The 17,715-nt window shown below is 42.4% G+C and overlaps 2 protein-coding genes and 1 long non-coding RNA gene across 5 annotated transcripts; all 3 read left to right on the top strand.

The window, feature by feature from the left end:
• The first annotated feature begins 3,721 nt into the window (after window positions 1–3,721).
• LOC115755917 (aspartic proteinase CDR1-like) lies at window positions 3,722–5,110 on the top strand. Its single transcript, XM_030695520.2, has one exon. The coding sequence runs from the start codon at window positions 3,722–3,724 to the stop codon at window positions 5,108–5,110; it is 1,389 nt and encodes a 462-aa protein (XP_030551380.2).
• A 4,866-nt stretch (window positions 5,111–9,976) lies between these two features.
• On the top strand, window positions 9,977–12,077 carry LOC115755913 (ammonium transporter 3 member 1-like). Of its 2 annotated transcripts, XM_030695514.2 has the most exons (4): window positions 9,978–10,397; window positions 10,428–10,710; window positions 11,038–11,323; window positions 11,467–12,074. In XM_030695514.2, the coding sequence occupies exons 1-4, from the start codon at window positions 10,051–10,053 to the stop codon at window positions 11,982–11,984; spliced, it is 1,434 nt and encodes a 477-aa protein (XP_030551374.1). In that variant the 5' UTR covers window positions 9,978–10,050; the 3' UTR covers window positions 11,985–12,074. The 2 variants fall into 2 exon arrangements, with proteins under 2 accessions (XP_030551373.1, XP_030551374.1); XM_030695513.2 differs by having other exon boundaries at window positions 9,977–10,710; window positions 11,467–12,077.
• A 4,313-nt stretch (window positions 12,078–16,390) lies between these two features.
• Window positions 16,391–17,027, top strand: LOC115755915. Of its 2 annotated transcripts, none has more exons than XR_004017170.2 (4): window positions 16,391–16,404; window positions 16,537–16,614; window positions 16,722–16,781; window positions 16,879–17,026. It is a non-coding gene; the product is annotated as an uncharacterized LOC115755915 (long non-coding RNA). The 2 variants fall into 2 exon arrangements; XR_004017169.2 differs by lacking the exon at window positions 16,391–16,404 and adding an exon at window positions 16,407–16,451 and having other exon boundaries at window positions 16,879–17,027.
• Window positions 17,028–17,715: the final 688 nt, after the last annotated feature.

Below are 17,715 nucleotides of genomic sequence, written 5' to 3'. Positions count from 1 at the left end.
ATTATGCTGGATTTACTGCAAGTAATGACCTCAGTCAGGTTGCTTGCAAGAACAGGACTTGTCTTTGTAACGACATGAACACTCGGCAAAAATTTGTGTCAGCGCATAACAACATTAGGTTAATCTGCAGCAAATACAAGTGGATGATGATATGATGTTCATGCATGTCTTTTAGCAAGATTTGTAAATTGCTCTTTAAAATTGAATCGTGATTTCTTCTTTTTCCTTTTGTTCTAACCATGTAAAATTTCAATTCTTGGTATATTTCATACACTGTCACCTTCCTCAGGAAGTAAACTAAGAGAACCACATCCACCAGAAAACATGATTAACAAGAGACCAAGAGCGTACTAACAGATCTTAAGATTTAATTACAAGATAGGAAATTGATATAATTGGCTCATCCTCATTGGATGGAAACAACCAATGACAGACAGTGTTGCATTAGGGTTTTATTTTCGATCTCAGCCACAATAGAAGACATAAGAAAAGAAGACAGCAAGTAAAGGAACCCTAAAGATTGTCCTTGACAAAATTTCCTGAGAGCAACAATTACAAAAGCCCTCAATTTAAAGGGGAAGTGGACCTGACTGGAGAGTTACTAAATCTCATATGCAGTTTCATCCCATGACTTGGTACGTGCACAAAATATAAGACAACTAGTGCGATCTAGCGGTCACTAGCTCAATTGCTTTCGAATTGGGAAATTGTCCAAAATGTCTTTAAACAAATCGAACTTTTGCTAGGTCCGTCCTAAGGCGTTCAATTTGCCAATTGCGTCCTAAACTTTTTGACAATTTGTCAATTGAGTCCATTCGGTATACTTACCCCAGAAAATGCTTACATGAATACTCAGTCAACACCATACATCCTACGTGGCCTGATTGGCAGCGGCGGCACTGACATTGATATCAAAGATCAAATTGGTGCTGTTTTCATCAATTAAAAAAGCCCTCGTTGTTCTACGTTGTCGCTTTTCTCCTTTCTTGCCTAAATCATCGAACGCTAACCCATTGAAGAACCCTAGCTAAGATTATTGAGATCTCGCTCAAATTTGTTCAATCTCAACTCAAATCGAATAATTTCGCTCAAGCCGAGTTGTTCTTTCGTCATATCGGCTCCCCTATTCATCCTGACACCTTCATCCGTATGAATCCCACATTCGCTTGTCTAAATTGCAGTCCCGATTCACCCATACCCAGTCGTGACCCGATTCGACATTGAGATTCTGCAGCGAACACGACAGTGTGTAGTCCTCATTTTCTTGTGTTGTCATTACGCGGCGAACATGACATAGGTAGGCTCTCCTTTTTACTCTCCCACTTTGCAATGCGGTCTTTTTCAGCTCTTGTACACGCGAATAGAGCCCGAGCTCTACAGTTTTGTTTGTGTGAAAATCAATCACGAATGAGGCTACTCTGATAAATTGTGCTCGTGCTATTCCTGATTGTGATACTCTGAACTGAAGCATCGGTCTAGTATCGCATATAGGATCGTTATCCCAGTAATATTCAACCTGTTCGATAAAATGCCTAAGTGATGGCAGAATGTTCAATAGTAATATCATTCAATGTGAAACTTCACATGATTAAATCAGTGTCATTCGAGGTATTCACGTTTTCCGTTCATGCTTGATCCGAAAGCTATTGGCACGTCAATCTAATTAGAACTTGGCTTCTACAAGTCTGTCGTGATCGATTCAATTCATTATATCCATCAATCAAGTTAGGAAAAAGTATAGCGGATAATACTTTGAAATTCACTGTTATGGTAACTCTATGATGCGTCTTCTCATCTTTGATATGGTAGGACATTTATCCTTACTTCAGGGAAAAGTGTCAAAAAAGTTCTAAACCTATTACATTTGTGTCAATTCGGCTTTAAACATTTTAATTGTATCAATTTAGTCCTAAACCTTTTGCATTTGTACACATTGAGAACATCCGGCCAATTTTGGTCGAAAATGGCTGATGTGGACGCCAATCTTCCAACGTAGCAAGGCCTGCACCGACATGGAGATTTTTTTGAATGTTCATCTATTATGTAAATACTATTTTTTGGTTTTTTATTTTCTATTTTTATTTAGGGCCGGCTATCCTCGCCTGGCCTAGATCCGGCGAGGGCGTCACGACTCTCGTCCCGAGCCGACGAGGGCCACGACTCCCTTGTCGACCCCCTCGCCCAATGCTAGCAAGGGTCGCCGGCCGACCCCATGCGATGTCCAACAACCCTCGCCGACCCTCAATAAATAAATAAAAAAAAGTAAAGCAAAGAAAAGCAAAAAAATTGAAAAAATTATTCAAAATAAAAAAAAATATTAAAAAAAATATTCACTTTAGCATCGGTCATGCCACGTAAAACAATCAGAATCCACGCTAGCGATTTTCTGTCAAAATTAGCCGGATGGACTCAATTGGCACAGATGCAAATTATTTATGACTAAAGTCGCACAATTAAAATGTTGATGACTAAACTGATACTAATGAAATAGATTTAAAATTTTCTTTTTTTTACTCTATTCCCTAGTTTCTTCAAGACATGGATAAGCTTCAGCCGTGGGCCGCGTCATCTAGATGGCGTGGGGTTACCGGTTGGCATGAGTGTGGTTTGCTGTTTTCCTCTTCCTTCTTCGTTGAATTCCTGAAGGACGATTCTATCGATCTGTGGCATCATTAGAGACTAGAGTCATCGCTACACGTCATTTCATCGAGAAACTTCTACCACAATTTCCTGAAATGCAAGCACACAATCTTTCCAGACGTGCATAGTTGTCATCTTTTTTTTTTTTTTTTTTTTTTTCTGGGAGCTATTATTATTCATAAGGTGGTCTGTGGGAGGATAATTACCCAAAAAAAAGTCTAAAATAATTTAATTTCACCAATATAATCCTATGCAACAAGATCAAATTGGTAAGGACTGAAAAATTCCTTTCCGTATCAGTGGGATTATTGACATTACATTTTTTTTTTTTGGAGAATGTTAATAAATTTCGAAATCGGCGATTTGCCAATGTAGTTATTTCGATCAATTTTGGCAGGAAATTGTTGACATGTCGATTTAGTCAACGTCGGCCTTCCTACATGGCCAGCTCTGACGTGGGCAATTTTTTTAATTTTTAATTTTCTAATTTTTTTAAAAAATCTATTTCCCTCCATCAATTGCCAAGCCCCAACGATGATCTAGTGAGGGCAACCCTCATTGGTGCCCGGCGAGCGTCCTAGCCCTGATGACCAACAAAGAGAAATACAAAATGAAAGGAAAGAAAAGAAAAACAATTTAGAATTTTTTTTTTTAAATTGCAAAAATCATTCACATCGATACCGGTTGTGCTACTTAGACGTTCACGGAATGGCGGGCATCACGGTCGGCATTTTCCTCCCAAAAGTAGCCGGAAGGGCTACATCAGCAAATTGTCAAAAGTGTTAGGACTAAATTGGTCAAATTAAAAGGTTTAAAACTAAATCGGCATCTAAATAGTAGGTTTAGAATTTTCTAGGTAATCCGGCTCTTACTTGGATGGGCAACTAAGTTAATGCCAATGCAATGAATATCAAGAAGAAAAATAGGAATAATGCTAAGGTTCCTCTCTCTTCCGAACAACAATTTGCCACAAAAAGACACCCATGCATTAATTGCAACTCCATTAAGCACACGAATATAAAGCAAGCCTGCTCTTTCAATACAATTCCAACCTCGTTTAAGAGAAGAAGGAATCTCCCAAATGGCTCTTAAACCGACATTGCCCTGTGCTGTCTTCCTTCTGGTATGCCTAATCAATATCATCTCCTCATCATCACCGTTAACTAATGGCGCTTCCAAGACCAACCCCATGAAACCTCCGCGACTTGCCGTGACACTCATCCACCCTGATTCTATTCGCTCTCCTTATTACAATCGAAACGCCAGCTCCTATGATTTAGTTGAACGTGCCATCGATGGTTCGATTGCGCGCATTCGCTCCCTGAGCAAACGAGTTGCTGTTCCGAATGACTACTCCTTCCGTGCCGGTCTCATTGCGGATATTAGAGGAGTTGCGTTCCTCGTGAAAATATCCGTCGGCACGCCGCCGGCACCACAGCTCTTACTTATCGACACCGGAAGTGACCTCTTCTGGTTTCAGTGCGTACCCTGCATCTCCTGCTTCAAACAATCTCTTCCTCTCTTCGATCCCGCCAAATCCTCATCGTATTCCAATATCCGTTGTAACTCCGCCGCGTGTACTCTTTCGACAAGAGAGTGTGATAGAGATAAAGGATATTGTACTTATAATTATACATACGTCGATGGATCCGGCACACGCGGTAATCTTGCATCTGAAAACGTAACTTTCGAGACATCTGACGAGGGAACAATGGTAATACCAATTAGAGTGGTCGGGTGCGGTCATGAGAATAGTGGCAGCGTCGATGGGCAGCTAACCGGCATATTAGGGTTGAGTTACCATCCTTACTTGTCTCTTATTCAACAGGTGGGTTCCAAATTTTCCATCTGCATAGGCGACATACATGACCCGCAGTATCAGTACAATCAACTGGTCCTCGGGGATGATTCAGTGCTCGAAGGCGATTCCACAACTCTGGACGTGTATGGGGGTCACTATTACGTGAACCTCCAAGGCATAAGCGTCGGAGATACAAGGCTGAAGATCGATCCCGAAGCGTTCAAAAGAGCGCCTTCCGGACAGGGCGGAGTTGTCTTGGACTCAGGATCAGGACTGACATGGCTGAGGGGAGATGGGTATGTCCCACTGCAGAACGAAGTTCGAAGATTGCTGGAACCCCGCCTACGTCGGGCTAAATACGGGCATGATGTGGAGTTCTTGTGCTATGTGGGGACGGTGCAAACGGATCTACAACGGTTTCCAGTCGTGACGTTCCATTTAGAGGACGGGGCCGAACTAGTCCTCGACATCGACAACATGTTCTTCCAAGTAAAGCCAAACATGTTTTGCATGACAGTGGTTCAATCGGATCTCAAACTTCAGGGTTTGTCTCTAATTGGAGTGCTGGCACAACAGTACCACAATATCGGGTATGACATTTCACAAAAGAAGCTCTTCATTCAAAGGATAGATTGTGACCTTCTGGATCGAGACAGTGCTTTCTCGTGATTTATGCTGAGAAAGAACCGTCACTAATTCATTAATGTTTAGATTAGGATGAACGTCCCTGTTTGATTATATAATCAATTGTGACTTTTTACTTGGAGGTTCGTGTAAAATAATCGGTCAAAGGTAGAAACGACGAGCATAACTCATGGTATTGCGAACCATCTATCGATAAATCACCCACATTACATCCACTAATCTCCATTCGGATTGTATGCACGTATGTTGTATCTATACCTATACAAAGTCGCAAATCAGGTTCTACAAAAGTTGGAACTCAACAAGCGAGAAGAAAGGAAGCAACTTTACAAAATTTATGAAGTCAAAATGGAGTAGTGGAAGGGAGATCCGTTAGGTTTGAATCAGGTCGAAATTGGTTTGACTCAAAATGATTCATTTAATCCACAATGACCCATTTTATACAATATAATTTTAGCTACTCATGCTGGACCCAATGGGAGCTCAATTGTTAACAACCATTCACCTTAAATTGTTTCTTTGAAAAATAGACGAGACCGACTCGTCGAGTTGGTAAGGGAGCTCTGACGTGGACAAGCAATAACAATATTTTAATATTTCATGAATTTTTTTTATTTTAATATTGATATTTTCTTTTCTTTTCTTTTCTTTTTCTTTCCTTTTTCCTCCTTCCTTCTCCGCCGGTCGAGGCCCGGCGACTAACCAAAGGCAATTACCGGTGAGGGTCACTTTCGCCGGTCTCGGGTATGGTCACCCTCGCTGGGATCCGGCTAGGGCAACCTCACCAAAGGCCGGCGAGGGCCGGCCTCGCAGCTCTAGGTGAGACTTGACCATGCAGGATCTAGTGAGAGCAAGCCTCACTTGAGGTCGACCCTCACTGGCCTTCGACGAGGGCGACCCTCATTGGCCTTAGGTGAGGATGAGTCTCGATCGAAGCTGGCGAGGCCAACCCTCACCCAATCTAGTGACGGCAAGCCTCGCCCCACGCAATAGTGAAGAAAGTTTACAGCACTAGTTAGGAGTTGCCACGATGCAAGGCGTCGGAAAGGCTAGAGTGCGAGAATTGGATAGAGGTTCTGTTGACGACTTCTGACACTGCAGAAATTTCGTCGTGGCTTGGGATTGGAACGGCACAAACGAATATCACCTACAATTTTGGCTTTGGCGTTGGGCAACACCGTGGGACACGATGGAGCAAATGGAGTGGCAGTGTGAGCACCGTGAAGCACAAAAACACATGTAGTGTTAGCGAGATACACTTGCCAAGTTAAGATAAGATTGAGGAATAAGGTCCAATAGATAATAGACGTATATACCATAAAAATCATAGGCTATGTTTAGCAACTATGATGTACTTTTCTTTATGTAAAGAGAATGAATCCCCCCAAGAAGCTAAGAAATATGGAGATTTATACGGTGGATATAGGCTTCCAAGGTATTTTTTCTTAGTTAACCGAACCGCGTAAAACCTTTGTTGATCTTCTCTTTTCTTTGTCTCTTCCATCTTCATATTAACTTGCTATGCGGTATCAGAGAAAACAAGATTGACATCAAGCTCCTGCGCTTCCTAATACTTCATTGGGTATTGCAGCTTGTCTTTATAATCAATTATGGTTTCTCATTTTTGTTCATTTTGCACAATGGCCAGCACCTCTTTCACCATTCATTGTTTGGCTCGAATGAAGTGAGCACTTGACTCACATCCATCCTTTTTTATGGTCACAATTACCTCCTCTGGTCTCGAGTGCTCTTGGAGGCAGATCAGAGTTGGAGCATGTTAATAACTTGATCAAACCTCTTCCTATCACTATTCCTAAATATGCCGAGTGGCAAGCTACTGACAATCTTGTCATGTCATGGATTTTTAACTCCATGGATCTTCAGAGCTATTAAGTTTTTGCGTACTCTGAGATTGCAAAGCCCTATGGGACTCGCTTCATGATATGTATGGACATCAAGATAATACTTTCCGGATTTTTGAATTGCAACAGGAGATTGCCCATACTAAGCAAGCCTCTTGCCAATCTTTCATTGAACATCTTGGCAATCTTGAACGGAAATGGGACGAACTTCAATAGTATCATCCCCCAGTTCAATCTATGAGGTGCATACTCAGCGAGAAGAACAAGATCGCATATTGTAGTTACTTGCTAGTATTCAACCTAAATATGATGATGTTAAGAGGCAGATTCTAAAGAGTGCTAGTCTACATTCATTTACTAACGTCTGCGCCACTATTCAATGAGAAGAAACACATTGAAAGGTAATGAATATTGAGCCCAAACCAAGGGGAGAACTAACAGAGAGTTCAGCTAATGCAGCTAATGTTGGCAACCCAACTAGTACTAACACTTGTTTTAATGGCAGCAAGGGGAAAGGCCGCAGCTACAATACTAAGTTTCATTGTTTCCATTGTAGCTAAGATGTGCATACACAGAATCGTTGTTGGGATCTCCAAGCTCATTTGCAACCCAATAAGGACAATGCTACAAACAAGAGTACAAATCCTATAGCTGCCAATTAGGTCACTACTACAGATCTTCAAACATCTCTGAAATAAATAGTCTTGCAACTCCAATGACTACTGTCCTCCGGCAATGCGTCTCAGGCTAGTTCTGACTTGAGAAACATGGCTCAAACTTCTGATGATGTCTTTGTCCTATTGGCATCCTTAGGCAGTGTGGCTCAGGCGTGTTCTGACCCTAGAAACATGGCTCGAACTTCTAATAATGTCTTTGCCCTATTTGCAGGTTTGTAACTTTTCAACAATGGTAAAGAAAATCTTCATGCTCGTAGAGATTCGGTTGTCGGAGTATCCCCTACTTGCATCCGATCAGCGTAGCTTTTTAATTGATTCAGACCTTGACACATTTGTCAAATGGTCTTTGAAATTGAATCGTGCACTCTTCTTTCTCCTCTTGTTATGAACCATGCAAAATTTTCAACCCTTGGTATATTTCATACACTACTGCTAAGTAAACTAAGAGAACCACATTCACCAGAAAACATGATTAACAAGAGACCAAGAGCATACTAACACATCATAAGATTCAATTAGAAGATAGGAAATTGGTATAATTGGCTCATCCTCGTTGGATAAAAACAAGCAATGGGCGATGGGGCCATTAGGGTTTTATTATGGATCTGGGCCACAAAGGAAGACATGACCATAAGAAAATAAGACAGCCAGAAATGGAACCCTAAATTTTGTCGTTGACAACAAGTCCGGAAGAGCAACCATTACAAGAGCTCTTCAATTAGGCTCCGTTTGTTTCACAAAAAATGAGTCATTTCTGGAAAATATTTTCCAAGAAGTCAATTTCCAAGAAAATGGCTATATTTTCCGGTGTTTCGTTGAAATATGAAAAAGATCGGGAAAATATTTTCTGTTCTTTGGGATGGGAAATTGGATTTAATTTTCCTCCATGCACTTAAGGAAAAAATGACTTTATTTTTTAAAATCAAATTCTAATATTTTTAATTTTTTTTTCCTTTTTTCTCCTTCCTCTTTTCTTTTTTTCTTTTTAATGTTTTTTTCTTTTTTCAATTACATTTTTTGCCGGTCGCCAGCCACGACGACGGCCGGCGACCGGCCAAAAGCAACACCTTGCGCAAGGCCGGCAACCGCCGGCCTGGGCTCACGCGAGGCCGGCGATGGTTCTCCTGGCCTCACCCGATTTGGCCAGGTTTGGCCTTTATCGAGGCCGGTGGTGGCTGGCTTGATCCGGCAAGGCCGGCGATGACTCGCCTAGCCTCACTCGAGGCCGGCGACACCTAGCCGGGCCTTGCTCAAGGCCGGCGACACCAGGCCTCAACTAGCCAACCATCGGCGAAGAAGGAATACTAAAAAAAAGAAAGAAAGAAAGATGAAAAGAGGAAAAAAAAATAAAGAAAGTAACTAAAAAAAATTAATCCGAAAAATAAAAAATATAATTTTCAAATTTTGAAAAAATAAATAAAAAAAGAAAATAAAGCAAAAAAAAAATTGAAAAGAAAAAAATAGTTGAAAGAGAGGATGAATGAAAATTGTGAAAAATGTTTTCCTCTTCTCAAAAAGAGGAAATCATTTTCATTAGTTTTATAAGGTTTTTTTGTTGACCGGAAAATATTTTCCGTTGACCGCACATTCTCCGCCCCCCAAACACCAAAAATTGGGAAAAATATTTTCCATGAAACAAATGAGAAGTGGACCTGACTGGAGGGTCGTTAAATGTCATATGCTGTTTCATCTCATGACTTGGTGTGTGCATAGAACATCGACACAAGACAAATAAGTACACATTCTACCGATCGCGTTATCGTAGTCACTTTCGAAGAATATTAAACCCCGTAACATCATTGGATCATGACCGATTGATGAAGAAATAAACAGACAAGTAGATCGTGGAATAAATTGCACAAACAAGCGGAGAATCATATGCAATTCAATTCGAAACTTCAAGTAGGGCATTAGGATTGGGAAATCTGATAGTGATGGACAGCTAGGGTTTTAAGCTTGGGAGCTGTCTATCCACATGACCTGGTTATTGATCAGAAAAAGTCCTCTAAGTTGTTACAAATGTGCCTCTGCTGATAACCCTCCACACAAACTAATTAGGCGCCCTGATCCCAAAAAAACAAAATCATGTATGAAAATTCATAAGTAAATTTACCTCGACTTTTACGAAATTGAAATTTTTTGGGCAATAATAGGGAATGGAATCTTGGGAAATTTTTCTTTATAGGAATTCGAATTTTGTGAGAATGTTGTAATCGCCAATTGGGAGTCCTCAGGAACTTGTCGTGCTGTCACTGGTCATCCGGACCAGTCGGACAAGATATGAACTAGAACGAAATGTTAACATCATCAACAAAAGCTTTCACTTTTGTATATACATGGAACGGAATCTTCATCGCACACTTCAACGTCATTTCTTTCTCTAATCTGTTTGCCATACTGCTCTCTCTAGCTATACTGATTAACAATGGTCGCTCCTCCCCCGAACCCCGTGCCGGTAGCATACCAGGGCGGCGCGCCGGCAGTGCCCGACTGGCTGAACAAGGGGGACAACGCGTGGCAGATGATCGCCGCCACGCTGGTGGGCATCCAGAGCGTCCCCGGCCTCGTGATCCTGTACGGGAGCATCGTCAAGAAGAAGTGGGCGGTGAACTCGGCCTTCATGGCGCTGTACGCCTTCGCGGCGGTGGTCATATGCTGGGTCACCTGGGCCTACAAGATGTCGTTCGGGGACAAGCTCCTGCCCTTCTGGGGCAAGGCCGGCCCCGCGCTCGGCCAGAAGTTCCTCATAGAGAAGGCTGTGCTCCCCGCGTCAACGCACTACCACAAGAACGGGGATGTGGAGACGCCAATGATCGCGCCGTTCTATCCGATGGCGTCGATGGTGTGGTTCCAGTGCGTGTTCGCGGCGATCACGGTGATACTGCTCGGGGGGTCGGTGCTGGGGAGGATGAACTTCCGGGCGTGGATGATGTTCGTGCCCCTGTGGCTGACGTTCAGCTACACGGTCGGCGCCTTCAGCCTGTGGGGCGGCGGCTTCCTGTTCCAGTGGGGCGTCATGGACTACTCCGGCGGCTGCGTCATCCACCTCTCCTCGGGGATCGCCGGCTTGACTACCGCTTTTTGGGTCAGCTGAATCCCTCTCTTTATCTCAGGGAAATTTCACTAACCTACTATCCATTTTTATCTACGCTGTTGATTTTTATATACATACATAATTCTCTACGCTGTTGACTTTTATATAGGCTTTGCTTCATATTCGAGATACTGAGATCATCATCTTTGACAAACGAGAAGCAAAACCCATTTAATTTATCTGATTTTCAGACTTGCTAATTGAAAAATCAATCCTCTTCCCACCCAAAAAATCTCCATCTGAAGTATGTACATAAATTTTTATGCGTTGTATTTGTTAAAAATCATTTACGATATATCGCGTCGTTTTTTTATACAGGTGGGACCCAGATCGATCAAGGACAGAGAGAGGTTTCCGCCCAATAATGTGCTGTTGATGCTGGCGGGAGCGGGATTGCTGTGGCTGGGGTGGGCGGGGTTCAACGGGGGCGACCCTTACACGGCCAACACCGACTCGTCCATGGCCGTTCTCAACACCAACATCTGCGCGGCCACCAGCCTTCTGGTGTGGACGTGGCTCGACGTCATCTTCTTCAAGAAGCCCTCCGTCATCGGAGCCGTCCAGGGCATGATCACTGGCCTCGTCTGCATCACCCCCGGGGCAGGTACTTACGTCGGCGATCACTTGTTAAGCAGCTAAATTAAGAAAATCTGTAACCCGTTAAGCAGCTACATCGATTATGCGACCTTTCACGTTGTAATCGAACTGTGTTAATTTTTGCTTTCCGCTACCTTTCACATTGAACAGGGCTGGTCCAAGGGTGGGCGGCGATAGTGATGGGAATCCTCTCCGGGAGCGTCCCGTGGTTCACCATGATGATCGTGCACAAGAGGTGGACGTTGCTGCAAAAGATCGACGACACGCTCGGCGTCTTCCACACCCATGCCGTGGCCGGATATCTAGGCATAATCCTCACGGGCCTCTTCGCTGAGCCCACCCTGTGCTCGCTCTTCCTCCCCGTCACGAACTCCAGGGGAGGAGTCTACGGGGGCTCGGGCAGGGTTCAGATCGGGAAGCAGCTGGCCGGCGGCGCTTTCATCATCGGGTGGAACCTTGTGGTCACGTCCATCATATGCGTCGCAATCAGCCTGGTGATCCCTCTACGGATGCCAGAGGACGAGCTTCTAATCGGGGACGACGCAGTGCACGGAGAGGAGGCTTACGCGTTGTGGGGCGACGGAGAGAAGTATGAGATAACGAAGCACGACACAGACGATGTGACGCATCACAAGACACCGCCCAGCGGGGAGACTCAAGTGGTGTAGGTAGCGAATGCGTCAGATGTTATTAATTGCAATCTTATGAATGTTTCGATTTCAATGCATGATTTAGGTGAGTAATGTGCATGATCCGGTAAACTTACATGTGTTCATAAATCTTTGTTCAATCCTTTGATTTATCTGTCTAATAATATTTAGATTTAGAAATGTGAGAGAGACAGAGATGGTCCTAAATCCTATTTGGGTCCGATTAAGACATCAAGATCCAAGCCCAACCAAAAGCGTCATTTCCAAGCGCAGGTTCTTGGTATTGAGAATTTCTTCCTCGGACCCGAGCCTGATGGCCCGAATCGAAACTCGGGATCTCAAAAAAAAAAAATTAAAATCAATGGCTGGAATAGATTCGGTCCGACGAAACCCTAAGCCAACCAAGAAAAGTGCCATCACATGGGGGTGAGCCAGATGATGACGATGATGATGATACATTGCATGCATAATTCGGCACTTTTGCGAGTACGTGCAATCATCACCTTGTGAGATTACTTTTACGAAATATCAAAAGCTTCCCCATGATGCTCTCAACAGTGAAACTTGCCTTAGAAGTGAGGGCCTATCATGATGCCAGTGTGGCACTGGTGCTTACGTGGCCCTGGTGCTTACGTGGCCCTCTTGTTACTTCTAATCACAATTAAATTAAGATTATATATATTTGTTTATGTATGTTGCAGAGATTATCCATGAATTGTTAGGTATGTTAGGCCACTGGATCATCACAAATTGACATATCCACGGCCCACGTGTCGCCTTTCCATTTGATATTTCACAGGATAAAAAAACTTCAGATTTACAATAAGCTCCCGAGTCCCTGACATTTGTTTAATCGGGTCCTCCCATGTGATAAATGACCTAGCATCCCACCAAAAACAATAAACTTGAAATAATCGACGCTTGAGTGATTATAGTTCAAATCCTAACGAAAGATGCACTTTTTGGAATAGCAGAGACGTGTTTATTTTTTGGATTAACACCAGTAAAAACCTCAAATCGGTCTATTGGAGTCATATGTACTCTAAACTAATTTTTATATCATAAAAAAAAATAATCCCAAATCGCCCGAATTGATAAAATGCGAGGTAAAGGTCCAACGTATCGTTAGCTTGGTTTGCTACAATAGAGGGCAAATGTCAAACAACATCCTTATTTTTGCACTTATGTTACTGGGCATAATCTCTCTTTTTCGGATTTATAATCCTCATTCAATGCATAATTTCACTCGTTACTATCGATTCGAGGTTGCTGGCCTCAAAACAACTAATAGGGCATAGTCATCTAAATAGTTAAATTACGGCGATATCTTTTCAATTGAATTATTACGTGGATGGAATGTTAAGGATGATGTCGGTTCGTGAATATGACACCGCAACGTCCGAGAATACGTCGTTTTATAAATGTAATACGGTAACTTTCCAGCTCGCGCTTAAAATAGTAAAAATTTGTATTACACATGGTGTTCGGCCTATACTCATTATTGATTTTTTTTTTTTTAAGGAGCATTTATGGGAATTGGGGGGGTTTATATCGTGGAGGAGGAGGCGATGTTTAATCATGAGAAAACATCCCATAAAAAACAAAGTCAAGCATTTTAGCACAGAAGAGAGAGAGAGAGAGAGAGAGACGGTTGTTATTGTTATTAAGCAGAGAGAGTCTTTTATGTCTTTTCTCTGCACGCGAGCTGAAGAGCGGACTGGGAGGGAGACGATGTGTTGTTCTTCATCGATCTTGCCGTGTCCACCGGGCTTCCATTGGCGATCTCAATCCTTTCGCCGCAGCTCCTGATTCTGCGCTTCCGCCCTCGTTAGGGGTTGGTGCGGCGCGAGCTGGAATCGCAGGAATCGTGGGGCGTAGCTCGGCTCCCGTAGAAGCCCTAGAAGCAGGGACCCGATTGGTTGAAGTGGAGCTGAGCTCCCGTTGATTTTGCGGGTTTCTGGGTCTAACCCTGTTGATTGAGCTTGCGCCGAAGATGGACAACGGCTTTGATGGGAAATTGGCTGATAAGTTCTCTGGAATGGCGCTTAACGATGCTTCTTCCAATATCAACTCCAACAATTATAACTTGTTCCAGGTCATGAAAGCCGTCGAAGCTGCCGAAGCCACTATTAAACAGCAGGTTCCTCTCTCTCTCTCTCTCTCTCTCTCTCTCTCTCTCTCTCTCTCTCTCTCTCTCTCTCTCTCTCTTCCCCTTCCTCTCCCACCCCTTAGATAGTTCATTTGATACCCAATTCAAAAGCATAAGGTAGCTCAAGCATCTACCAGCCTATGTAGTGGCAGCCAAGTTCCAAGAAACCGCACTACAGAAGATTTTTGGCCAACTGGGAACCATCATTTACCACCCATGTCCTTTCATGATTGAACTAGTTGTGAACCCTCATACTGTGTGGACATGCAGGAAGGGGCGTGGGGTATCTGAACTTTACCCGCTAATTATGTACCCAATAGGCCTTTTCTTTTGGATGCGTAAATGCAATTCATTGATGAGCACCAAAGGGGTACTGAATAGATGGTCGATTTGGCGACCTTGCTGGTTCCTGAAACTCTAATAAGTACGACTCTTTGCTTTTCACTAGTACGATGGGAACATGTATGTCATTCAGATACTTTGCATCGTACAGGTCACTGTCTTTGATTGTAGACGAGGTGTATGAAGAGTACTAGTTTGACTACATCTGGGTGGAAATATAGGTGGTTATACTTCGAAATGGAAGAGATTGTTTGGCAAGGACCTACGTTTTGTGGGAAATGGCTCACATGATGTATTGTATAGATCCTTCTGCATGCCAAAAACCATCTTCTATAAGAGAACCCCCACCCCCAACCTTCTCCAACGAGGAGCATCTTCCACAGAGAACCTCCATGACATCTGCAGCCCAACACCCATACCCCCACGACTAAGCAGTGAACAAGCAGTTTTCAAGTTATTCAGGGTTTGGCTTTTTCAGTTGCATGTGCTGCATTACTTGGTCAATTCTTTCTTGCTCCCATTCTTTTGCAACTTCCTAATTGACAACTGAAGGAGTGAGGAATTATCCTCCTAGTTCACCATTGTGGATGTCACGCTCAGTTATCAGGTGGACATAAAAGTTTATCTTGCACAGGAGTTGGGCATTGCCTGGTGCCTTTTTCCGTAACTTTTACTTATCGCAAGTAAATGATGTGCTTGACTATGAACTCATAGCTTGCACTTTCATGTCTCGTGATGTTCTGCGAAAAACCTGCATGTTGCTAGCTGAATTTAATTACACGCTTTTAAGTTAGAGTTGCTGCTGTAGGCTGCAATCTGTAACATTATGATCTTAATTTTCCATGTCACTTTTGACAGGTGGAGGAGAATGTTCGGCTGAGGACCGAGCTGCAGGAAAAAATGCAGGAACTGGAAAGATATGTAAGTAGTAGGTACTTTTGTTAGTGCAGAATATTTTAATTTTACATATGTTTGAACTGAAAATGTACATTATTTAAATGTATAATACCTGTACATATAGACATGCATCTGGTGGGCTTCGCACTTATCTATTTATTCTAAGTTAGTGTTATGATGTTCTACTTCTGTCTTGATAGCCAAAAGAGTTGTAGTTTGGACCTCGAGGGTGGTTCATTCTGAACATAACAAGAATATTTCCTTATATGGCCCTAGCTTTTATGCTCTCTCTCTATCATTAAAATTGTAGCCTGACCATGTGTAGCAGTTGTTGAGTCTGTCTTATGTTTTGCTTTTGGAGCGCTTGAATTCTTCTATTGAAGTAAGGGTTAGTGTTTGGCAAACACTTAGGAATTAGAAGCATGTGAACTGTTGGTGCACCCTGATAGTGGGTCATCATGTATACAACAGTTTTACGAGAGCGTGCATCCAACTTCTTTGGTATAGTGAGCATGTGAAGGAAGTAACCATCTACTCTTTTCAAGCACTATTGCCGCCATGCTTGCGACCAGGTACGTTTAGGACTGAATAAGCTTGGCTACATAGTCGCTTGACACTGTAATAATTAATTCCATCTTTGGATCCATTTTTGTGAAGGAAATGTAGTTGAACTATAGGAGTTCTCGACCCTGGAGGAAGGCAATGAGGTTAGCGAGGAGGGAAGAGATTTCGAGGGATTCAGCTAGGGCTTCAAATTGGCTAGTCCAGTGAGCCAGCTTGGTACGCAATGAATTTCACTAGTCTGTCCGAAGATGATGTCCTAATAAGTAGGGTGGTCACAACCCAGAACTTTAGCTAAAGGCCAAGAAGGCTTTTGAGAAAGATGTTGTTAATATACAGATGTATGTCTCATTGCAACTCTCATACAACTTGTGAGGGGTTTTTTTACTCGACACTGGACTTGAGCCACTGTAGATTTTTTGGTGTTCTGTTCTTCAGGTTCTTTGAAATTATGTCAAATCAGTCCACTTTATCAGCCTCCAGAAACAGGTATGTAGATGGCTGAAGTCAATAATTCTAGCAGCCTCCAGAAACAGGTTGCTGTGAGATAATTCCACAAATTCCTTTTTTCTTCTGATATTTGTGTTGACTGCATTTTTATGAAGAAAATGATATTTGTAGGATCTCATTCATAAGGTTCAGGAACAGGAACAAGAGATTGTACAGTTAAGGAGACATTTGTCAGATTATCCAGTGAGGGTAGGAGTGATATCTGGTGGTCTCTTGTATGACTGAGTGGGCTTTTACTTGAGTCTGCTTCTGGACTAAGTAGTGTTTGGGAGTGATACAAATTAATCTTGCTGTAGGAAGCACAAGTATGAAACGAAAAGTATGTCTTGGAGAAGCGAATTGCTTATATGCGTATGGTACGGAACCTTTGATCGGTCATTACTCTATTTCTTCAATTCTGGTTTGCCTTTCATTATCCACACAATGGTTTGCCCTCTGTTTTTGGAAATGTAGGCCTTTGATCAGCAGCAGCAGGACCTTGTTGATGCTGCATCTAAAGCTCTGTCATACAGGCAAGACATAATGGAGGAAAATATTCGTTTATCATACCAATTGCAGGTATGCTTTTCTTGTCCTAGGATTTTTTTTTTTTTTAAATAATGGTAAACTTGCATGCTTTTAGGGCCTTACTGAAATATCTCTCATTATGGGCTTAATTCTCTCTTTATTTCATGAAGAACGCCTTTTTTTTCTCTAATATTGCAGCTTAGTGAAAGAAATTTTGATGTGTATGGTATGGAAATGCATTCACATTGTAGGCGGCCGACTTTCTGTGGGTTCTCATTAACTTGTCTCAAAGGAAAGTTCGACAAAAATGCAACAATGCTCCTTGCCTCTCCTATTCACTTTTTTCTGGGTACTTGCTCCTTATATAGGCACCAGCGGACCTGGGGGCGGAGATTTGCCACCATCCCCACTGAACTTAGAGAATAATATATATGGGACCAGTCTTTAATTGTGTGAGGTCTGCCCCCTCTAATGGTGGCTTTCTTGTCCATACTTCTAAAGGTCTTGCCACTAGTAAGTAACTACTAATAATTCCCATAATGGGTGATCCATAGTCTTGTAAATAGTACACAATTCCATACAGAATACAAGAAATTTCAATTTTAGGAAAAATAAAATCAGAAATTTGGTAAGATAACAGTTATATAATATCTTTGAGCCAATAGTTATTCTTTATTCGAAATTTTTTTATATCAACAAAACTATGAATTGAATTATGTGCACATGTTGCATTGCATCGACATTCTCTAGGTTTGCTTATGCATGGATATGTAATAGCCATCA

Source organism: Rhodamnia argentea, chromosome 11 (genome assembly GCF_020921035.1).
Source record: "Rhodamnia argentea isolate NSW1041297 chromosome 11, ASM2092103v1, whole genome shotgun sequence".
In the NCBI taxonomy this organism is placed as follows: Eukaryota; Viridiplantae; Streptophyta; class Magnoliopsida; order Myrtales; family Myrtaceae; genus Rhodamnia; species Rhodamnia argentea.
This window is presented reverse-complemented; position numbering and strand designations above follow the sequence as displayed.